Source organism: Euprymna scolopes, chromosome 11 (assembly GCF_053919585.1).
Source record: "Euprymna scolopes isolate OS-2025 chromosome 11, ASM5391958v1, whole genome shotgun sequence".
Lineage (NCBI taxonomy): Eukaryota > Metazoa > Mollusca > Cephalopoda > Sepiida > Sepiolidae > Euprymna > Euprymna scolopes.
The window spans coordinates 59,701,298-59,726,782 of record NC_136492.1 but is presented as its reverse complement, the minus strand read 5'-3'; the positions used below and the strand labels follow the sequence as shown (position 1 = coordinate 59,726,782).

General features: G+C 33.1%; 1 protein-coding gene across 13 annotated transcripts in view; it reads right to left on the bottom strand.

The window, feature by feature from the left end:
* LOC145287867 (anoctamin-4-like) overlaps window positions 1-25,485 on the bottom strand; it is a 746,862-nt gene that overhangs the window by 76,175 nt on the left and 645,202 nt on the right. For all 13 annotated transcript variants that reach the window (XM_080135748.1, XM_080135749.1, XM_080135750.1 and 10 more), the window contains 6 exons: window positions 20,159-20,211; window positions 15,299-15,355; window positions 11,289-11,353; window positions 9,109-9,243; window positions 3,569-3,735; window positions 2,102-2,184 (listed from right to left, as the gene is read on the bottom strand). In XM_080135748.1, the coding sequence (XP_079991874.1) occupies window positions 2,102-2,184; window positions 3,569-3,735; window positions 9,109-9,243; window positions 11,289-11,353; window positions 15,299-15,355; window positions 20,159-20,211 (560 nt within the window). The remainder of the gene's footprint in view (window positions 1-2,101; window positions 2,185-3,568; window positions 3,736-9,108; window positions 9,244-11,288; window positions 11,354-15,298; window positions 15,356-20,158; window positions 20,212-25,485) is intronic.

The window sequence follows — 25,485 nt, the reverse complement described above, 5'->3', positions numbered from 1 at the left end:
TTTAAAGATCGTGTCAAGCTGGACTAATAATTATTATCGTACTTGACTCACTGTTTTTAGGTTTTGGTTTCGATCTCAGGCAGAGGATTTTTTTTTTTTTTTTTTTTTTTTTTACTTACAAGAAAATTGTTTAGAAAAAACAATATTCGCATTTACAGGTTTCAGTTTCTGTATGAATTAAAATATAATTCATATGCGTATTTTACGACCAGGCAACGCCGGGCGGCCTGCTAGTAATTCTATATTCTTCAATTGGCCATATTCATATCTTCCATCTATATAATAAAGTAAAGTTAATCTGTCAATTTTGATTATCAAATACAACCTACATACTTCTGTTTTGATAAAACGATTGGATCCTATATCAACTATATACTTTCAATCTATTTTAATGATTTTTATATTTAACTAGCGGGGGGTACCCAGCGATGCCCGGGTGTTTTGAGGTAAATCAAAACTCCGGGGAAGGGGGGGGGTTAAAATAATTAAAAAAAATGTTTTTGTAGGTGAGTATGAGGATCGAACCCGAACCCTTGAGGCAAAGTTGGAAATTAAGTGAAAAAAAAAAACCGTGCGACGTTAACAATTGGGCCAACACGACATACAACGGAGATACGTTTGAATTTATTTATTTAACTATTAAAAACAGGTGTCCGTAATAAAAGTTTCGATTTGACCTAATTAAGAAGGTCAAATAGAAGTCAGGCAGTTCACTTTTGCTACGAGGTAGTGGTTGGGTTTGTTTACCCAAATTTGACTGTGTTTTCCCCAACAGATGTTGGGGAGGGGGAAACCAACTCCCAATTCTCCAGATTGAATAGCAATTGTCTGATATACGACATTGATCAAAGCTAATTGCTTCTGGAGGTTTCCCAGCGCGATGCCGAGAAAGCTGTTAAGTTTGAATGAGTTTCGCTTTTTATATGAAAAAACCCAATCAACACGCGAGAAGCCAAAATAGCAATAATTTTGTAAAATCGACGTAAATAAATCTATACGCTACATGCGTTCTCAAATCCTACATATTATCTACGGCCTATATAAACAGTTCTAAGCAATAGTAACCCCTCCCCCGGGAGTGTGTGCGAGAAAAAGCCTTTGCGAGACATACACGAAATTGTCACACACATTTTGCCTTTATATATATATATATATATATATATATATATATATATATATATATAGAGAGAGAGAGAGAGAGAGAGAGATTCGATCAAAATTCAACTTTGAAAGATACAGTATTTCTATATACCGGTATCAAGCCAAAGAAAAATGACAGTTTCAAACATTTAAGACACTCGTTGTAATTCATTTTTTTTAATAAATACTATTTCATTTTCATAACTGTCAAAGAAACAAAAACAATTTGAATTTTCTAAATGCCCACTTTTAAAATGAGAAATTATATTTCAGAATTATACTCCTTCGTCAGAATTTTATATTTTTTCCTTGCCACGATCTTAAGTTGAAGGAAAAAAAAAAGAAGTTAATATCACCTTTTTTTTTATCATGGCGAGGAAAAAAATAAAATTCTGACGAAGGAGTATAACTCCAAAATACATTAATTTTAAACGAGTACTTGTTTATTTATTTTTTGCGTTGTAATTCGGCTTTCAAACAAGCTTCATACGTATTTCAATATAAAATTCAAATAACACGGAAAGCACTACCCTGAATAAAAGAATGGATTTTTCTTTTGTAAAAATAAATGGATGCATTATTCTTTTATTAGAACAAAAATACAAAGTTGATGATATTTTAATTGTAGGTATTAACCCATTTAAAGAAATACTAAGGGAAAATGAAGACTTAAAAAACGTTAGGCAGAAGAGAGATGGTTTAACATTATCGATAGCTTACTTGCCATAAATATATTTACTATACTTTGGCAACAAGTGTTTGAATTGAATTATGTAAATGTATTCATATACCGCCACACCGGTTTAGACAGCGTTTTATTTTTGTGGTAACAAATACTTTAGGCTTGTGAAATACCATCAGGACAGGAGAAGCTAAAGTTATTTAAATCGAGCTTCATAAGACTTTGAAAGAAATTCAATTGTTTCATTTATACTTTTAGTGTAGAAAATTATAAAAATACCTCTTCATCCTCAAAATTTGAAACATCCCAGTCGTATTCAATTTCTTTTTGACGTCTTTTCCAAAACTCAATAAAAAAGACCGCTGAAAGAGAAAAGAAAATGGTTCAATATGATTAGAAATTATGGGGTTTTGTAAATATCTACACTTCCTGTCAAATACGGAAAATACTGTGAACAAAATATATCATTCTTCCATAGTAGACAAAACGAGAAATCTCCCCCACCCCATAAATTTGGTAAATTTTCATACTCTTCACAGATTTGCAAGTGGCAATATTCATAATATTTTTAAAAAGGAGAAATCTCCATATATAATTTCACAATATATTTCCATATTCATTAATGATAAAATCGAAGCGAAAAGCAGAAATTGTTCTCAAAGAGGAATTTTTCTAAACTGTAAATGGAAATAACCTTTTTTCATAATTAAAAAAAAAATGTATTAATCTATTATGGAAACTGCTGGACGATCTAGCTGAAATTTTATATGGACCTTTATAGCAAGTATTATAATAATTGTTCAATGCTCAGTAAGGGATTAATAGGGATTAGTATTTAATGCAAAATGAACACAAATTTGATCATAATTGATCAATCAATTTGGTATAAAGCATTCATTCTAAGTAAACGGGATATAACTTTTACCAATTTCTAACGATCTAAAAAAAAAGTCTACTTTTTCATATTTTTCTTAAAAAAATATTTCAAACAAAAATCAAGCTAATTAAAATGCATTAAGACAAAATATTTCTTCTGATGCAACTTTTCTCTTAGTTTTCCTAAAGTAACATCATATGTTCAAGAAATCGTCTGGAACACAGCAGACCAATTTCTGTTGCGTAAATAGATGTGGCCGCCATGTTTTGTGTAACATCGGGATATCTGATATCGCTAGAAGTTGGAGTCACAGCATATTGTCTTTCCTTAATAGTTAACAATGTGTAATGACTAGGGCTATGGCAACAGCATATTCTTTTCATTGTTTTTACTCTCGAGTATCCGACACAGACACAATCAACCGAGGATTATATCACTCTACATAAGATATCAATTGATATATACCCGAGAATCAAAACAAAGAAAAGATCATACTGTTGTCATAGCCATAGTAATGATACATTTCTTTTGAGTTTCAACTTTTTTTCTTTATTTTCTTATATAATTAAACATTATGATTCGGAGGATGGAGGAAGGAATCTTTTAAAAACAAGTCCGCCTCATTTAATAGACATAACCAAAGAGTTACTCATCTTTTTAGTTACAATTCACTATTCTACATCTTCAGGAATCAACTTGTTCATTACATCACATATCACTCTTTCCTCAGTCATGCAGCATCATTCATTAATCTTATTTGTAGAACTTACTTAAGTATTGTATTGCTGAAAAATGTTAATCCGTCCAGAGACAATCTTACTAGAACGTCAATTCAATCCGAATCCATACTCATGGAAAAATTTACTTACACCACAGAGACATAAATCCAGCGAAGAATACTGTCGCTGCATTATCGAACAGGTAAGAGGCTCGTGAATAATTACAACTGCTTTTCAATTGCCAATAGTCACAAAATTCGTCACACAAAGGGCACATGATAAGGTCGCCAGCTTTATTAGGTTCACAAATCTCGGTACTGCAAATAAAAAATTTGAAAAGTTACAAGATTAAAAACACTATAGACAGTTTAAGCGACTGAACCCTCTGATAAACAAAAATTGGTCAAATAATTGTTTTTCACTTTTATTTATAAATATGAACGTTGAGGTTTATATCAGCAATAAAAAACGTGAATAAATATTTTTTTTAATGTGGAAATTTGAACAGGATATTGCTGATATTCTGATTTCCTCAAAAATCGTGAAGTCCAGGAATATAATAACTGAACTGGCGAAATTCTGCACGTCTGCAACCGACTCTGCCTAGAACAAACATCTTTAATAACAAATAAGACTGGCGTTAATTTTTTGTTTTTTACTAAAGGGTCACCACTTATCAAGGCCTAAAGGCAAATTGAGGGTAAAAGTTAGGTTCGTTCATTAGGTGGACGGTGAGACACCACCATGATTGATAAATGTGGTTGAAATTGGGTAGAATTTGATTTAAGAGAATGGTTCAATAAGAATTTGTTTATATTGAATGGTACACCAGCCCAGATGTGGCAACAATACTTCACTTCATGTATCAGCAAATAGCGGCTTTGTAGAGATAAAGGATACTGGCAGGCGTGAGAAGTTTTCTAGCATGGTAGAGAGACTTCACCTTATTTGCAACAGCCTTTGCAATGTCTTCTATATATTGGTTGAAATTAGTTTTGCCTGTGAATGCTATATTGAGGAGTTTGAATGATGACCTCTCAGGTAGAGCGCTATTAGCAATCGGTGATCGAAAGAAAAAAAAAAAAGAAAAAAAAAAGAAAAGAAAAAAAAAGTTAGATTTAAATGTGAATTACCACAAACACATAAGTCATAATCATGTTGACACACCGGTTCCCGCAAGATCACCGAAGTTAAGCAACGTTGAACCTAGTCAGTACTAAATGGGTGACCATTTGCGACTTTCAGGTGCTGTATGTGCTCTCCGCTTATTCTGGTATTGTTTCCAGTCGTCCTGGTCTTCTCCTTGCCCCCGGACTCAAACAGTACCGATTCAGGAGAGGTGTGGTTGGAGATTACGCAACCATTGCCTCACAATTACATGTGCTACTGCCCCTAAGGGGCATCCTTTGTCTTTCAAGATGGAACGGAAGCATGGGGACCACAAACTGTATTTAGGCTGTTGCATCAATCACTAGCCTGACCCTGTTAAAGTAAAAAAAAAAAAAAAAAGTCTCCAATCTAATAAGTTCTGCACTGTCAACCTACCTCCACTTGTTCTATCGCTGCAAGGTTGCCTTCCTATGCTTGTATTACAAGTACTTTAATGAAATGTGTTCTGACAAACTTGTAGCATTGATACCTCCTCAATGTGAATATCTCCAACTAGCCCTATAAGAAGCAAAATCCCACCCCTTCTATGTACAGATGAAATGTTGGAAAGTTATAATAGCTTCCTCGCTCAAACTGCTAAACTTTAGAATTCCCTACCCGTTTCTTGTTTCCCGACTGTACTAACATGCAGTAATTTAAATGTAATGTGAACAAACATCTTTCTGCTCAACTCCCTATGTAGAAAAGCTCCGTAAGCATGACTCCTAATTCACAGTAGATTCTTATATTTCAGTAGCAACGTGATTTGTCAGGAATCGAATAAGAAAATATTTTTTTTAAAAGTATATTATAAATTTAAACAACGTTATTAAATTAATGACAAAACGATATCATAATTCAATAAAACATCAAAAAATGAGTTTCCAAAAAATAACAAAGGAACAAAGCCCAACAGCTACTTTTATAAAGTATCTATATAATGTTAATAGAAAAAAAAAATGAAATAATTTATTGATTTAAATTTCAACATTGCGTGAAATGAATTTAAGGCACTATGTAGAATAAAATCCAAGATTTCAACCCAGATAGGTTCACTGGTAAGATCCAGAAAAAAAAACTCTGACAATAATACAAAGAATATTCAAGATAATAAATACCAAAGAGAGTTCATCCGTTTAATTGAAACTCTTGGAATTCATTCCTTATCTTGACAAGATGACTTCAATTGGGTAGAAGAACATGAACACGCCGGACATTCATAATACCACTATTCATGCTCTCATTTATTTTCCACAGACGGGTTATCTCAATCGAATCCGAAAAACCTTTCATTAATATTTCTCTTCAAGATTAGCCATAGAGACAGAAGCTCCAAAAGAGTTCAGTATGTTACAACTGCTTGGCCATTATCAAACATTTGATTTCACTCAATAGATAAGAGTTCTGGTATTCTCTTGACGCAACATAAGCAAAAAACCTACACCATCCAACAGTTATTAATCTTATCAGAATTTAATTTTTCCATCTACCCTTCTCTTTTCTTCTTTCTTTAACCCACCCCTCTATGCAAGTAGTTGTAGACTGCTACTGTTAGCACGTGACTGTTTCTTTGTTGACGATTGGTCGAGTGATTTTTTTCCTTGCCGATTTAAGTAAAAATGGAAGTGAAAAAGGGAGTTGCTGCCTTGACCTTTGGGAGTGAAAGGTCGTTGTTTGAAAATGTCGAACCTGGATGTAGTAACCCATCGTGGCGAGACATCAGGAGGCTCTAGATGAAGGTCCTATTTCGTCAGTTAAATTTTCGTCTAGGTGACGAAAATGAAGAGAAAAATGCCGGCTGAGTTCAGACAGAAAAGTCTTAAAAAAATCAAGTCAAGAGTTTTGCTTAGAGGAAAAGAATTAAGTGCAAATGTTAAACCTCAGACGAGTGAAAAAAGTGGCGGCGCAAACAACAATAATTTGCTTGTTCCTCAGGATATATTCAAAGTGAAAAGGAAAGTGTATAATCTTCAATAGTGCAGCAAGAAAAGCTTTCTCTAATACGAAAAAAAAGTTTTCGTTTGATTAAGCTGTTGAAGCTACATCAGGTCAAGTAATGTCTTTTTCCAAGTAAAAGCCGGGAATATGAGTAAAAGAAAGTTGAAAATGCAGATTTATTTGATATAAAAAAGAAAACCTGAGACATTTTTATTTTTTTGCTATCTCAAGCAGGAATGACAATTCTTCTCTCTATCCAAAAAAAAAAAAAACTATTATTACATCAACATAAATTTTGCCTCTTTCTTGATCTTTTAATCCTATTCTTTATCTCTCCTGAACTATTTACTAGAACCTTTAAGGTTCGCCAAAATAGGACATTTTTTGGCAGTCAAAATACAGTCTTTTATACGGTTAAAAGGTGAAATTCAGACTTTATTTTTTCTCCCTCCCCTTTCAATTTATTTTTCTCTTTAAATAAAAGTTTATAATTATTTCAAGTGGTTTTTAGTTCCTCTTTCTCCTTGTCTTACTTGTAAATGGTCAGATGGAATTAGTTTTTACAGGTTCTAGTATTTAAATACGTCTAATTTGGCTGCTACTAAATTCGGACAATCTTGCAGAAGTATTCTTTTGAAATATATATTTTTAATAAAAATCTAGTGTTTCTGAATTTTTGAGATAAAGATTGATTATTGATATTATTTGGATTCTTCAGACTACTGTTCTCACCTTGAGTGTTATTTGCACAATGTTTCAGTCAATGTAACCTCCAACCTTATTCAGGTGTATCTTGTTGACCTCTGGAATCTGCAGTAAATTTAGAACAGAACCTTTTATTTAATCCATGAGGGTAGCATGCTCTTGTTCCGTCAGCCATAACTGGGTAGAAGTCATACGTAATTCGAAATTGTATTTTGAGTGCTACCCGCACTGAGGATTGAACCTTCAGCCTTGAGAAAAATGTGATTTACACCTGAATTTTACCAAATATCTTATCCACTTGTGGACCAAAGCAAAAAATAACATTAAAGATGTCAAGACAAAAAAGTCAGAACTTTTCCTCGCTCGTCTTTCGTCGCCCACCGCAGTCAACAGTCGTATTCTCTTCTTCCCAAAATGACAATTACGTTTGATCGCGTTATCGAGATTACATTCTGTCACTCTCGCAAAAAAAAAAAAAAAAAAAAAAAAAAAAAAAAAAAAAACATCCTTTATATGCAGTCACTTTTAATCCCACAATTTGCACATCTCTTTTCCGGGTTTGAATGAAAGCGGTTCTTTTGTGAATCCTATTTTGTCAACTCTGCAGAACCAACGGATTATTGCTCAGTTCTACTACAAGATGAGAACAGTAGTTCCAAGAACCCAAATAATACAAATAAATCTAGTGAAATTGAAAAGAAAAAAATAAGTTTTCATTTGAATTACCCCCCTTGAAAAATGAATGAACAATATTTTAAATTTTCTGGTAATTTATCTTTTTATTAAATCACTTAGCTATTGTGTTAATATCGACAAAACTATTGCATATGCATATATATATATATATATATATATATATATATATATATCAGAAAATAGGACAATTACAAATAAATAACACCAAACATTAATTATAAACCATTTAAATAATGGTTATACAAATTAATTATAAACCATTTAAATAATTGTTATACAAATTATACATACAAATAACTGCTTAGGTCTTTGATCTCTACTGTATTTGTTGCATTCTATATTCATTTAACGTCCCTTTCCCCTTATAAGATGGGCTCTGATATGCAAACTCTTTCCAGTTTTCAGAGTTAAGCAGTTTAACTGTCTCCAGATTCCACTGTGCAGTCTAGTTTAATCACTTGATCTTAAGTTTTCATTGATGGCCAACATTTTTGCAATTTAAGGCATCCATGCCTGTACAGTCCAAGAGGACGAGTGCACCATATCACCGTACCTGCATGACCAATTTATTGATTTAAATAATTACATTAAGCAATTTTGATAGGAAATATACGCCTGATAAAAAAAAAACAAAGACTTTAGCATTCACTTAGATCATGAACCCCTTCCATCCTTCAGCTAATTATTCTTGCCATTTTCTCAAAGAATGAGAGGCTAGAATAACAATGTTATATGAATTAGTATATTTTCAACATACCCTTTCTTCCCTTATTTTGTCATTTAGTCCTCGCATTCCATGACCGATGTTTCTGACAAAGAGGGAAGAACTGCTGTTTTCTAGGTCATACTCTTTTCCATCTAACACTTATGGGCAAGTTTTTGATCTTTAAGTAGCATATATTTTTATCTCCTTAGATTAAGTGGCTTCATGCCTTGTTTGCAGTGATTTTCATAAAAAAAAAAAAAAAAAAAAAAAAAAAAAAAATCACAATTTGCCTTGCAATCATTACGATCTGGTCTGATTCCCAACACGCCTTTATATTTCTTTAAACCTTTCGATTCTTCCTCTGGCTCAGTCTCACTTAGACCATACTAATCTAGATCAAGCGTGAAAAAAAAACAAAACTTCTGCAACAATAAATCTAGAAATTCATTAGATGTATTTTTATAGTTCTGGACACAGCATCACTTCATATACTTACGTTGGAACATCAGTCATCATGGTGAATATGCCATAGAGAAATGCCGCCAGGCCAACTATGGCAGCAGGGATCAACATGTTTGTGTAAAAGGCGAGCCAAGAAAAATAGATTCCGATTTTCTCACCAAAATATTTCCTGAAAAATAGAAGATTCATTAAACAATTGGAAAACATTCGTTTGAAATGATGTGCTTGGTTCTTTCAGACAACAGGGGCACGTGCAAAAATTATTTTTTTTTCCTTTGCCTCCAGAGCACAAAAGAATATTTAAACTTTCCTTTAAACTTTAATTCAAGCTAACAATTAAATAGTGTAATTTCGGATACAGACAAATACCAAATCCTCATTAGTAAATGTTTCAGATTGTAATATATTTTTGTTAGATGAACTTTAGTTATACTTCATCACTACCCGTTGGATTAAATAAAAACTGTGCATGTCCAGAGTTCAACCTAATTTTAAAAAATTCAGAAAAATATTTATGATGTAAGCATCAATCACATACTCTAAATATCACATAAATGTATCAAAAAATATTTTTATATAGAAAGTCTTTTTTTACAATTTTTAGCGATTGTAATAGTAAATCGTAACCATTACAAGGCTTATTTTAACCTCGGTAGTTCGAATTTAGTAGTAAATATGTCAGAGTTGGACAGCGGTTTTGCTTCTGCTTAAAATTTGATTTTCTTTGTTTAAAAAAAAAAAAAAAAAAAAAAAAAAATCACTTTATCAATTTATGAGATTTTTGGAATCTAGCATTTTTGCTCCGTAACGGACCAGAAAAATTACATTTTTTTTTTTTTTTTTTTTTTTTTTTTACTTTTTTCAAAACTAAATTGAACACTGAACTTGCACCAAAAAGTTCAGTTCAAAATTTCCAGAAGATTATTAACTATAACAAAAAAGTAATTGAAGGTCGGACAGTGCAATGTCGCACCTCACCCTCTGCATACACCAAAGGTTTGGTCATGATGAAATCCAGCTATCTTGAGATTGTTCGATTATTCTCTTAGGATTCCAAGGGAGCGCCATTTTGAATTTTATTTCTAGCAATGGTATCATCATTAAATGTCCATCACATGCACGTACCAACACGGGCGAGTTTCTTTCCTTCCGTTAGAGATTAACATAACCGGTAAAGTCTGGTCAAACCGAAAGTCCAACGCAACAGCTTTGTCATTATAACAGACAATCTTTCTATTTCTTTCATTAATGACAAGCACTCACAGCCATACCAAGCAGTGGTAAAAGTTTGAAACATTGATACAAATGGACTATTTTTAATTTGAGATATTAATGTATCATATTTAAGTATTGACACGAATCAAAGAAACATTAGAATTTCTAGAGGAACCAAAGTAGAAGTCTATTTAAAAAGGCAAATTTATCAGTATTAAATCGCCGCAAACCTCGGTATTCCACTTTCCACTTAAATTTATCAAATAGGGAAAATCTAATATATAAAAGACTATGTCTGTATCCATATTTTCAAACTATCTCTTCCGAAACTAAAAGTTGCAAAGCGGCACTAGGGGCCTCAAATGATTGGATCTTTTATCAGTATAAAATAGTTTTTTTAAGGGGTCAAAAATGGGTCGCAATTGAAAAATCGTAATAAATTTTGCACATTCATCTTAATTTAGTTTTAATTTTTAATCAGTCCACATACGTGTCCCGTTCGTACGGTGGTAACGTCACCAGCTTTGAATGCTACAGCTTTGCTTTCGGTTTCGATTATAACTGATGGCGCCCAAATACTTCTTTTAAAATCACGACTATAATATATACGAAATCTGGACAAATTAAAATATATGTAAGCGTATTTTACGACCGGGCAAAGCCAGGCACCCCTGCTAGTAATATATAGATTAAGTATTATTTGTTATTTTTTTAACGTTTTAATTTTTTTTTTTAAATATGGAGTAAAGGGATAACAAAATTTGGAAAGAGACGAATCTTTAAAACATTTACAAGATGAATACGTTGTAATACAAAAATTAATAAACCGACCAGGTCAATCAGCAGCATCTGATAGCATTTTTTTGTTGTAAATGATAAAGTATATTTTTTTGCCGTTTTTTTTTGTATATCTGTGTAAAACAATTTTATTTTAACAAGCAAATGCTTATTTGGAAAAAGACAAACAAAAAAATATAACAAATACAAAATAAGATTTACCTTATAATATCCAAAGGTTGATATTTGTACCACATTTTAGGACGGGCCCACATTTCATAAAGCAACTGAAAATTAACAAAGAAAAATAAAATACAAATTTAAATTGCATGACCAAATGAAATCTTATCCAATCTTTAGGGTCAGGATTTGGTTGTTTGTTTTTCTCGACTTTTCAAACCGAGTAGTGATACAAAAACAGCAAAACCTTTCCATATCCTGACTTTTAAGACTCCTTTTCTTGTTGCCAAATATGATGAGGAGAAATGGCCAAGACCTCTGGTATCAAGCCCTGACGGTTGACTCTGGTTGGCCTGTCTTGGCTGGAGTGTCATTTCCACAGACCAGGTTTACACCATTAATTTGCCTCTGCTGTATAAACGAATTAAAAGGCCCTTTTTATCGTAGGTGTCTGCCTATCAGTATGTGTTTCTACTTTTTATATACGATTCCTTGCTGTCAACGGCTTTTTATTTATTATTATTAGCACGCCATTTTTTTTTAATACTTAGTGTTTACTTCTAATGAAAAGTATCCTTATATTAGAGTTTTTTGTCAAACCCCTATACAGAGAAACGGAGGAAACTTGAGGATGGTGTCTAGTCGGCATTCAAGTTTCTCTCCTAGGGAGAACATGAATATACAAGTAACAGAAATAGTTTAACAGAACTTCATCTCTGACATCACTCAAACACTACACCTTCTCAGATGTAAACAAACATATATATATATATATATATATATATAGTCATCCACATACAGTACTGTTTCGTTGTATCGCAACTCATCAGTGCGGCTAGACATACTTTTTCCCAGCCGAGGATCGAACCTACAACCTACATTGACAGTCGGCAGCTCTCACCAACAGGCTACGAATCAGTGCCGTAAATATTTCTCCTTGAGTGTGTATTAAATCCACACCGACCCGTCGCAACATATATATATATATATATATATATATATATATATATATATGTATATATTTAAATTGAATTGCTCTTAGAATAACTTGGGGGGGGAGGCGGGAAAATTACAGGCTGTGTCAAAAAGTATATTGAAAAGAATTATTTAATGCTAAATAATATCTCAGTTAGTTGCACAGCACAACACTTGATTTTAGGGCTTATTTTCATTCAATGCATGCCTGGGTTACTGGTTTAGAGAACATGTTAGAGTTGTATATAGGGAGTGGGTTATATAACCATGTCTATGTATGTTCATACATAATGTATACGTGTTTCTAATTATAAAGGACAGTTATTTTTCTTTGTATATGGGGCGTCTGTATGTGCCGATTTGTTACATGTATATTTAATAGTCTTTCTATGCGAATGTAGGTGTTTTCACATATTCATGACAATAACGAATGAGACAATAATGGACAGTCTTTAACAAGGATGAATAAACCCTTGCCTGCTTGAGACATACTTTATGTATTGCCTCCCTCTCCTCTGGCAGCAGACACCTGAAAATGAAGGCATCTTCTTCCAAATGGAACACTCAAAATGCTGAGTTATCATTTCTAGAGCTTTATTTCCAAATGTTCCACGTCTTGGGGTCTGCAACACACTCCCTTACATTTTCCTTTGTTGGTCTGTAGACGCTACCATCGGACCACAGAGACAACTCCTGTCTACTCTAACCCAGTGGCTAGCTAACTCACAACTTGTCTCTTCGACTTTCCGTTACAGACTTCAAACTAATTCTGATATCTACTGGCTTATGTGTCTCTGACGCCAACCAGAGTGGACAATCTTGTTTGTCACGGAAGCCACATCATTGCTTACTAAGCCAAATTCCAAACTTTGTTTATATTTTTCTTCTATTCATAACGTGTTTCCTTGAGCCAAAATTCCCTAGGTAAATATTTAACAAATATTTTAACTAACATTTTCTTTTAAAATATTTTTCTGAATATCTTTAACCTAAAAATAAATAAATAAATAAAATAATTAATCAGAATCGTTCTGACCCTTGGTACTTCCCACCACAACATAACAGATACTATGCCGTGATCATAGCCAAAGGGCCACCATATAACACTAGCAAAAACCTGGAACATCTGACGAAACCAGTACATTCTTTACGATTTATTTGGATGCCTTTATAGAATGGCTTCAATATACAAAACAGACCTGAAAGCTGCAGGGTCAATTAAGCATAAAGAGTTCACAGTAAAGGTACATGAAATCACGAAAATCGAACATGATTTAAAAAACAAATCTATTTACTATTATAAAGCGATTACCAAAATTTCCCTGCAGTTAATTCATTTAAAGTGCCGAGTTGCCACATTCTATTTGTTCATCCTTCATCTACTAAAAACCTCCTAATGACTATTGCAGCATTAATGACTGGACGTTCATTCTCATCTTCAAGACAGTAAGGAACAATTATCTCCCTTGTTTTGATATTTGCAGAAAATCTTTGTGCGATTGTTTCCATTTACATTCATATAGACACCGACAAAAATGGCCGAAAAATCAAGTTGTTTTTTAAAACGAAATTACATTTAAAATTCATTATTTCTGAGTAACTTTTTTTTTCCAGAAAGATAAAACCCTGAATTTTATATAGAAAGCAGAATAATGTAAAACTTTTTCTATTATTTAATTAAATAGTAAATGTTAAATTTTCCCCAAAAGTTAATTGGCATTTTTTGCTTTGCACAAAAAACATATATAAATAGTTAAAAAAAAAAAAAGAAAAAGGTTTTTGAAAGAATTAATTTGTTTATTTCTTGTCTAAGATTTGGGGTGATTTTCTATGAGAATATGCAAAAATATTATAATATAAGTTCCTGGATTTCAAATAGTTACACTTATTCATATAGGCAACCAGTTACTTAGCATCGATTTCATTACAATGTTTACATTTGTAGTTGATAAAAAGCAAACTACGGAAGACCAAACAAGCCAAAAATAACTTATTTTTCAATGACGAAAATTTCAATGTATTATTAATGCTGAGGCTGGCCAGTACCAGATGGGTGACCATTTGTAGGAGTTTGGTTTTTAATGTGTATGTGTGTGGGGGCCAGGCTCTCCAAAATGGGGAGGGGGGCAATTTAAAGCAGAATAAAAAAAATTATTTCAGCGCTTTTGGTCTACTGTAGGCTGAAAGGTGGCAAACGTTTTCAAATAGGATCGAAAAAAATGATATTTTTAACACAAAGGGCACAATATTTATCGAATTTTTTTTGTATCGATTCTCCAAAGCATGCCCTGTTTAATAACGGTCATGCATTATTCGGCTCGCTAAAAAAAAAAAAAAAAATCGTTAATTTATTTATCAAAAGATTTTAAAATGGCTTTTTTCGTATAAATATTAAAAAAAAAAAAATTGTTTTGCTTAACTTAAATTATTTTAACATATTCACAGAATTTCACACTTCAAAACTCAAAAGCGGGATAATTAAACACAATCGAAGTTCTGATATTCAGACGTCAAAATAAGGTATGCAAACAAGTTTTTTTTTTAATCTATAATCCTGTCCCTTACAACAACACAATGTTTTGTTTAGTTTCAGATGATTATTTTAAGTATATTTGGAACCCCCTCAAAACAAGGGTGGGTGGGTTGTAAGCAAAAAAAAAAATAAATAAATAAAAAAATAATATATATATATATCGTTTATGAAAAATAGGTACGTTGTTATAAAGTTCATTCTTCTCTTAATAATCGCTGAAAATTTCGTATTGATTGGATAGTTACCTGATTTTTGGTAGATTTTTAAAAAGACGGTCCGTCAAAAAGTACTTACCTGCCCCCCCCCCTCCCCCAGTTTTGGCGATGCCTACATCCATATGTCCAAATAACAATGCAAAAGACAGATGCACATTTGGAGCTTGAACAAAGACTACAGATATTCTTGAGTGAAACAGAATTTTATTTGTGGCAGATATTGTCGAATTGCAGACAAAAATGAATTTTATCAATGCTCCACATATTTTTTTTTTGGTTGTTGGGATCTCCTTGTATTTAAATTGCATAAAAATAAATCAATGACTTACATGCCTGTCATTTATGGGGCCACTTGCATAAATAGAGTGATCCGATTGATAAGGTCCCTGTAATACAAATGGAAAAAATAAATAGAAATTATTTGAGTAGGTACAAAAATAAAACCTATGCCAAGAACAGTCTATTTTCAATAAAAAAAAATAAATAAATGCTTCTCATAGGATTATTTAAATAGGCTAGATCACCTAAAGTATCCAGTATTATTTATACCTGTTATGCTTTCCAGAATTTTGTTCATATTAATAGCACGAGAAGAAGCGTTACAATTATAATGAATGTCAGTTATGTCAACTAGCTTTGCATAAGTTATTTTCTGTGTGCTTGTACTTTGAATTGTCCAGAGACATTTTGTTGATCAGGATTTATAGATCAGTTAAAAATGAAAATGAAAGAAAGAAAAGTGAATCTAATGAACAATAACGTCATCAAGAAAGGGAAATTGTTAAGGAGTTAATAAAAAAATGTATGAAAACGGACTCTTAAACAAGACCTTGGCTAGTGATTTTTACTCTGGACCCCACAAATCAACAGAGGTTAGAGCATCCCATTAATGATCCAGCCCTTGTTGATTATGCGGTTGGAGTTTATATGCAGTTCTGAGAGGTCCACTTTTTACGCTTCTATATTATACAAATGAAAAAACAAAAAAACAAATTGAATTTCAAGTAAAGCAAATGGTGCCTACGTAATTGTCATCTCGCAATTAGTAACATATCCAACAATTAAGGAAAATAAGGCAGAAAAATAATTATTCATGAATACTGTTTTGCATAAAGTTTATATAGGAAATAGATTTTGTCCAATATTTTGAATCACGTTCGACAGGTGACATAAGCAATAGAACTTGATTATCTCCCCTGTGAACTTATCTCTTTTTAGTAAGCATAATAATGATTTGACTTTCAAATTTTTTCATTAATAATTATTTTTATACCTTATTTTTTGTCATTTCTGGATATGTTACTATTTGAGACCTGATAATTACATTGGCAACATTTGTTTAACATGAAATTCAATATTTTTTTCGTTTGTATTATATAGAGCGCCATTTTTTTTTTTTTACATTTTTTTTTTTTTTATAAAATTGCTGTTAATCCGATTTAGATATTTTGCCAAAATTACTCTATTAGCAAAGAAAAAAAATCCAATTTATCTGCCTTAAAATACTCGGTTTTGACATATGCAGCAAGATTTTCTTTCAGTGAGAGGTCGCTAGCCTGAAGTTAAATCACTGACATTTCGAAAGGAGACTGCAAGTGGAGAAATTCTCCAGTGGAGTTGTAAACCGATTATTATGGATTGAGATGTGCGTTGCCATTAATTCCTGAAGAGTTACATCAAATCTCCATGGTGTTGTTGCTTTATTTTGTTTTTATACAATGCGCTAAACATTCCAACTTGTCAATATTAAAAGATCGACAAACAAGTGCCAAGCGTTGATCTAAAAATAAATATTTGCTGTTATTTGTTTTCCTTTAAAATAAAACAAAAGAAATTCCGACTTGACAATATTAAAGATCGACAAACAAATGACAGGCATTGAATCCTTTTCTTAGTTTTTCAAAATCAACTTTTTATTTTTATTTATTTTATTTTTTTTTAAATCGCTACACAGGGAGATTTGATTGCAATGGGAATAAACTGCAGTTGCGCTGTAGATCTGGCTTCAGATCAAAGAAGATGGTATACTTTGACTGCTTCATGCGTCACGGGAGTTTCTAAGTCTTCCCTCCTTTTTAACCTATCACAAAGTCAAAGGATTTCACGAATGCACTGTGATGTCATAATATACTAACTCTTTCTGCATCTTTTAATTATTTATATCATTCCATTCCTCTTACTACTTTTATCATTCGTCGCTTCCCCGTCTTATTTACATTATTCACTCTTGATCACCATCTAAAAGAATGTAGAGACGAAGTGTGTACAGTGGCAAGCAAGATATTTTTCTAGCACCGTTATTATTTCACATTTTAATCATGCAATCATACGTTAGATACTATACATTTTCAAATAAAATAAGGGATGTTCCTGCTACATACATTTTTTTTTCTCTGGCAGGTTTTCAATAACCTGTACAATGCCTTAAACCCGTCAAAAATGCATAAAAATTTTAACCCACAGAATATAAGTAGATTAAAAGAACATTTGACTCCCTCGAAAAAGTCTTTTCAGCCATTCATTTACTATTGAAAAAGTTACAAACAAATACGTCAATTCTTTCTCTCTGAAATTCATGAAGACTCCCGATAGACACAGTATCGAAATAAAATCCACAAAGCTACCAGAAGAAAAAAGTACTACCCTACCAAAATCAATAAAGATATTTAACTTAAAATATTTACATTCATAAATTCATGGAGAGGTAAGTATTGAGGTGGGTAACGTTTACAGCTGCCAGCCTGACCACGGGGAAAGACAGATTCGTGATTTGAAATGACCTTATCAGACAGTGCCAAAATGATAGATTTCCGATAGTAAATAACGATGTGAAAAATCTGCCCTCAGGTCTTAACCTTAGAACCATTAACATCTAAGGTGAAACACTACTTGTGCCAATATCTGAAATTTTAAACTACTTAAGAGAATTGATGCTTTAAACATTGAATGAAATGCCAAATAACAATTCGGAAATATCTGGTAATATTTCAAGTTGATGTACAGCTATTATTTAGGTTATAAATGGAAAGAAGAGGTGATGGCAGTAAGGAAATTTTGGGGGATATCGTAGAAGGGGGCAGAGGCAATATGCGAGATATTGCCAGTTTATAGAAGACACTGTACATAAGAGACTAAATGCTTACTGAGGATAGTATGAGAAAATAAGCAGAATCATCGGTTTAGAAGTAGAACTGATGAGGATAGAAAGGAAATGGGCGGTTTTGAATTAGAGGCTATCAGGATAGAATAATAACAGGGAGGTTTGGAAAGAGACGTTACGAGACTAGAAGCGTAACAGGTGATTTAGAAGGAGACGTTAGGAGGAGAAGAGTAACGGGTGCTTTGGAAGGAGACGGTAGGAAGAGAGGCAACAGGTGGTTTCAAAGGATCTGAGGATAGAAGGCCAATGGGCGGTTTCAAAGGATCTGAGGATAGAAGGCCAATGGGCGGTTTCAAAGGATCTGAGGATAGAAGGCCAATGGGCGGTTTCAAAGGATCTAAGGATAGAAGGCCAATGGGCGGTTTCAAAGGATCTGATGATAGAAGGCCAATGGGCAGTTTCAAAGGATCTAAGGATAGAAGGCCAATGGGCGGTTTCAAAGGATCTGAGGATAGAAGGCCAATGGGCGGTTTCAAAGGATCTGAGGATAGAAGGCCAATGGGCGGTTTCAAAGGATCTAAGGATAGAAGGCCAATGGGCGGTTTCAAAGGATCTGATGATAGAAGGCCAATGGGCAGTTTCAAAGGATCTAAGGATAGAAGGCCAATGGGCGGTTTCAAAGGATCTAAGGATAGAAGGCCAATGGGCGGTTTCAAAGGATCTAAGGATAGAAGGCCAATGGGCGGTTTCAAAGGATCTGAGGATAGAAGGCCAATGGGCGGTTTCAAAGGATCTGAGGATAGAAGGCCAATGGGCGGTTTCAAAGGATATGAGGATAGAAGGCCAATGGGCGGTTTCAAAGGATCTGAGGATAGAAGGCCAATGGGCGGTTTCAAAGGATCTAAGGATAGAAGGCCAATGGGCGGTTTCAAAGGATCTGATGATAGAAGGCCAATGGGCAGTTTCAAAGGATCTAAGGATAGAAGGCCAATGGGCGGTTTCAAAGGATCTAAGGATAGAAGGCCAATGGGCGGTTTCAAAGGATCTAAGGATAGAAGGCCAATGGGCGGTTTCAAAGGATCTAAGGATAGAAGGCCAATGGGCGGTTTCAAAGGATCTGAGGATAGAAGGCCAATGGGCGGTTTCAAAGGATCTGAGGATAGAAGGCCAATGGGCGGTTTCAAAGGATATGAGGATAGAAGGCCAATGGGCGGTTTCAAAGGATATGAGGATAGAAGGCCAATGGGCAGTTTCAAAGGATCTAAGGATAGAAGGCCAATGGGCGGTTTCAAAGGATCTGAGGATAGAAGGCCAATGGGCGGTTTCAAAGGATCTGATGATAGAAGGCCAATGGGCGGTTTCAAAGGATCTAAGGATAGAAGGCCAATGGGCAGTTTCAAAGGATCTGAGGATAGAAGGCCAATGGGCGGTTTCAAAGGATATGAGGATAGAAGGCCAATGGGCGGTTTCAAAGGATCTGAGGATAGAAGGCCAATGGGCGGTTTCAAAGTATCTGAGGATAGAAGGCCAATCGGCGGTTTCAAAGGATCTTAGGATAGAGGCAAAAGGCAGTTTGGAAGGAAAGGGTATGAGAGTAATCGGTAACTGTCGTTTGTGAAATGTAATTAAGCCAATAAGATATATTGCCTATATTCTTAAGTTTTAAAGATGGATATAGAGGCGAGTGCAGTTGAAATGCCTATGCAGTTGATGAAGATAAAGAGGAACATAGAAGTAGTGGAAACGTAAGATTACGCATCTAAATGAAAATCCAATATTTTCATAAATATGATGACGCCAATGTAGTTAGCATGTGTGTTTAAAGACATATTTACTGTGATTAATATCAATTGTTGCAAAGCTTGATAATAAAGAAAAACAATGCAGTAATAATTTAGTGGTATTGTGATGGAGTTCAGCCTAACAATTACAGTAGAATACATTGTTTTGTTATTTTTGCTTGAAGCATATCCAATAGAAAAATGCTGAAAAAAAAAGAAAAAAAAAAAGGTATCTATCCATAATTATCTCAGGTAATGTTTCGTATTGTAAACTAGATTAAAATTTGAAAACTGTCAAAAATCCTTACCTCATGAAGTGGGAAAGCCGCAATATAGGCATTGCCTTGAAGTCGTTTTATACCTGATCAAAAATCAAAAAAGTTAAAATTTTGTTTTTAGGATAAGAAAATAAAAAATCGAAATGTGCTATGCAAAAAACATAATATATATATATATATATATATACATGAGAGAGAGAGAGAGAGATGTTTTATATAATGTCAGTACTTTTTATGATTTTTAAAAGATGCGAATAATATTCGCTTGTAATTTTCCTACAATAAGGACATGGTTACTTGTAAGTTTTCTAGAAATGAAAAACATTGAGGAGACATTAGCTAATTAATAAATCAACCATGCCTATTTCCACAAAATCAACCGTCTTTTTATATACATAATTATTTTTGTTATAACAAGGATTACAGCACAGACGTTTAAGTGGCCTGTGTCATATTTTACGAAATTAGAAAATAAAAAAAAATAAAAAATAAAATAAAAGGTACCAATATAAGACACTAAGGCAATTTCTTGTTCGTACGTACGTTATCACTTTTCACTAATATTTTTAAAGGCTGGAATCGCCCGATTGCTGAAGATACAATGCAAGAAAGTGTTCAAATAATTTCATTTGATGTTAGTGTTGGTGAGCGGGAAAATCCAACTAAAATAGGATTATAGTTTAGCATATTCTTTGCCCAAAAATGATACAATAATATGGAGTCTGTGTTCGTGACATAGAATGCATATAATTTTTTAAGCACGGCAGCAACATACAAAAGAAGGATACAACTGCGGAATTTCCAGGTCAAAGTAGTGCATTTATAAGATTAAAACTTAAAGCTCTTTAACAAATTGAAAATATTAATTTTTAATCTGTTTATATACAGTATACAGCGCAGTAGAAAATTAAGTTTAATGAAAACTATTAGTAATATTTTCTCGATTTTTCAACTGTTAACAATACTACAAATAAACTCCATTGAGTTGTCAACTGATTTGGCAAAATCAATAAAAAATGCTATTATTTGCATTATTCGAATTACCGTTTTCATCTTAAGTGTTATTTTTACATTTCAGACGATATAACATTCGACCTTCAAGTGTATTTTGAATTCTGGAATCTGTCGAACTTGGAAATGTGCACGGAACTTCGAATGGAAACCTTTACTTAATCCATGGGCGTAGCATGCTCACGTTCTGTCAGCCATGACTGGGTAGAAATCCCAAGTTATTCCACAAGAATTCGTGGCGCAGTGGATAAAGTAATTGGTAAAATTCAGTTGTAAACAGACTCTTCTGGAGGTTGAAGATTCAATCTTCAGTGCAGGTGATAAATACAATTTCAAATTACTTCGAACTTTCACTCAGTCATGACTGACGAAACGAAAGCTAAAACTACGGATTAAATAAAGAGTTCTGTTTGAAATTGCATGCAGATTCTCGCGTTTGACAAGATATACATGAAGGTGGGATCTTGCATCGGCCAAAACGTTGGGAAAAAATAGCACTCAAAATGAGAACAGTAGTCAGAAGAATTCGAATAATCAATCATCATCTAAAATATTCAGAAACGTAAACATAAATATTCACAACGACTCTGAGATTTTGTTCATCCAAATCTTAGCAAACCTTTCTTAAACTATTTCAAATGCATTGGAATCACTTTCATTTAAGATTTAAAAATAAAAAAATGGTACCTTGAATTTTTGTATAGTCCGATGAAAGCACCATTTGTAGATGGGTTATAGAACAGTTACACGTTGTAAATGTTTGTTTCAATTGTCAAAATAATCTCCAACGAATTATAAGCTTTTTGAGTAAAAAAAAAAAAAAAAAAAAAAAAAAAGAAAAGCAAATGTAATGTGACGTTTTATTCCTCACTAACTTGATTCCATAAACGAGGATGATTAAACGATTCGTTTTAATTGATATTACTTGTATTGATCGGACTATTGTTCTCATCTTGAGTGTTAGTTGTCCTTCGCTTTGGTTAGATTGCCCTCCGACCGTCTTCAGGCATGTTGGTTGTTTGGAAAAGAAAGAAAAGTTACTGGCTCTATGGATATTTTTGTATTCTGTGAATTAGTCTATTTTATGGTTATAGTTTCGAATTTGTAAAAATGTTTGACTAATTCTTTTTAAATTTATTTGATAAAATAGAAGATTTGGTCTTTATGAATTAAAAAACAAACAGGAGAACGGAAAAGAAAAAAGAAAAACAGAAAAACGAAAAGAAAAACAAAGGGAAAGAGAAGGGAAAAAGATGAAAAACGGAAAGCAATAAAAAATAAATAAAAAACACACAAATGAAAATGTAAACAAAAATATGAAAAATAAATAATAAAATGAAATAAAGCAAATAACGAACTTTCAATCCATTACTAATGTCCTAAACTGGATGGGGGGAAAATAGGATCAATTTAATCAATTACTAACTTGACTTTCCAGGGCAATATCAATAAATCTCTTTGACAACTCTTATATGAGAAGGAAAAAAAATAAAATAAAGCATTTCCCCGTTTAATTCAACTGAAAAATGAAGCAATCAGGAGAAGCGGAAAATCAATACGTGCAACAAACAACAAAGAGAAAAGCCAAGGAAATGCGTTTATCTTTACACACCAATATTTACCAAAAGGGGAAGAGTAATCAGATTTGCAAATTATAATAGACAGGGAAAGAGGAAGGTGAATTACAATGGACAAGGATGGAGGCGATGCATTATGGATGAACAAGGAAGGGCAAAGACAAATATTGAAAAACTATGTAAAAAGTGATCAATTTTTTTTTTTAGAAAACTGTTGAACGGTTTTGTAGCGGTTATTCCCTTCCAACAGCAAGGTGGTCAGAAATATAACCACCTCGCATCATTACAAACGAAACAAACTAATAGCCATTCTGTTTCACAAGGCTTTAATTAGTTTTCTTGTGGATCATTGAAAAGACACAAACAAGGGCAAATAACCCGATATTTTTACTGTCTCCAGCAGAATATGTATTTAACCACGGTATTAAATTTTCATAGTCATCCAGGCACCATTCCGCTGTATCATGTATAACAATTTTTCACTGCAACTAGACAAACAACAGCTCATGTGTAGATATATATAAGGTTGGTGCAAAAAATGTTTTTTGACGTGTATATATTTCATCAGTGGTGAAAAAACCGGACTAGAGTGCTCAATGTGTAGCCAGAGCAGTATATAAAGAAATTTATTGCTGTGAGTCTAGCGGAAACAATATGTAAATTCATTCTGGACTCACAGCAATAAATTTCTTTAATATATATATATATATATATATATATATATATATATATATATATACTCCTATGAATTCGTTTTTTTTGTGTATTGATATTTATATTAAAAACCCTGTTTTCTATTTATTTTAAAAGAAAATAGAATTTTGTTATATATGGGCTGTGGAATTGCATTCACTAGCCAAAGATCTAGCTAATTTGCATATTCTTTTAAACATTCATTTTGATTAATTCCCTATTAGTTGCTTCGGTTTTCTAATGGAGATAATCATCTTTAGTTAACTATTACATGTAATTATATTCATGCAGATATTCTACATGATTTATACTTGCATAATATTTGCGTAAAAAATTTACAGTAAACATAAAAATTGTTTCCATATATATTTATGCATACGTATATATTTTTGTTTAATCTATCTATATATCTATAAAAGTGAACGTGTCTGTGTGTGTGTACATTTCCCTACTCAATTGTCAATTTTAAGTCTACAGACTCGAAATTTGATATTTCGGGTACTGAGATTTGGGAAAATCTTTGTGATCGGTTTTTGACTAGAAATTTGGCTGTTAAGGGGTCAAAGTTCAACGACTTGATCTTTCAGAACTCTACCAAACTCCGACAATTTTGGGTCTAAACACTTGAAATTTTAAATATAGGTTCCTTGGACATGGATCAAACTTAATAACTTGATTTTTAATAACTTGATTTGAGCCCAAAAACAATAAATATTAAGGGGTCATAATAGGGGTCAAAGTGAAAAAAAATGACCGCTTTTTTTTTGCTCAATATACACCTACAAACAATTGGGCAACGCCGGGCTGAAATGCTAGTATATCTATAAAAGTGAATGTTTCTCTTTGTGTGTGTGTATATTTCCCTACACAATATCTGTCAATTTTCAGTTTACAGACTCGAAATTTGATATACAGAGTAGTGAGATTTGGGAAAATCTTTGTAATCCGTTTTCGGCCAGAAATTTGGCTGTTAAGGGGTCAAAATTCAACGATTAGACCTTTGAGAACTCTACCAAACTCCTCCGACAATTTTGGGTATAAACAATTGAAATTTTAGATATAGGTTCCCTGGACATGGATCGAACTTGATAACTTGAGTTGAGCCCAAAACAATGAATGTTCAGGGGGTCATGATAGGGGTCAAAGTTTAAAATAATTCGACCTCTGCGGTCTACCAAATTACTCAGACAATTTCTGGTCTAAACATTTGAAATTTGACATAAAAGGGTATTCAGAGATAGGGCAACCTTTTTAATCGGTTTGGGTCGAAAATTTTTAGTTACCAATATATAAATGTATGTATGTATGTTTGCATTTCTGCCTAAAATTTGCGACAGAGGCAACGGATTTTACCAAGATCAGTATCGTTTTGAAGTGCAGCCTGTCAGAAGACAAATATAAAAAAATTGATTAAAAACATTAATATCTTCACCTTAAACTGGACACTTTTCTACAGGGGGGGGTCGCCTTTTTCGCCGATATTTTTGAAAGTCATCCTCTCCTTTTGATTGTCTAGCCTTAATTTTAACCTACGTCACTTCCGGTTTGGCGGTGGTAGTAACAGCAAAGACGTCAGTTTCCCCCCCCCCGTTCTTTTCCTCCTTCGCGGTACGGGTTTGAGCCTGCCTTCCTACCTCCACTTTTTTTTTTTTTTTTTTGCTCAACATACACCTCCAAACACCCGGGCAAAGCCGGGCTGAAATACTGATAAACATTTTTTGCACCAGCCTAATATATATATATATATATATATATATATATATATAGAGAGAGAGAGAGAGAGAGGCAGCATTTTTCTCTTAAGCATATTTCATTAAATAAAGTAGACGATAAATCCTGAACGACTAGAAAGTACTCGGATTTATGACAAATATGGCGATTACATCAGCCAGTTCCTACCAGAAGTGGAGACCGTTATTCAGAAGTTGGAAAGGATCAAAAATAAAGTTAATAGATGAAAGACGTATTTTATTTAATGAATTATATATATATATATATATATATATATATATATATATATACACACACACACACACTTTATGTTAACTGTTTTAAATACAGGGAACCAAACTGGAT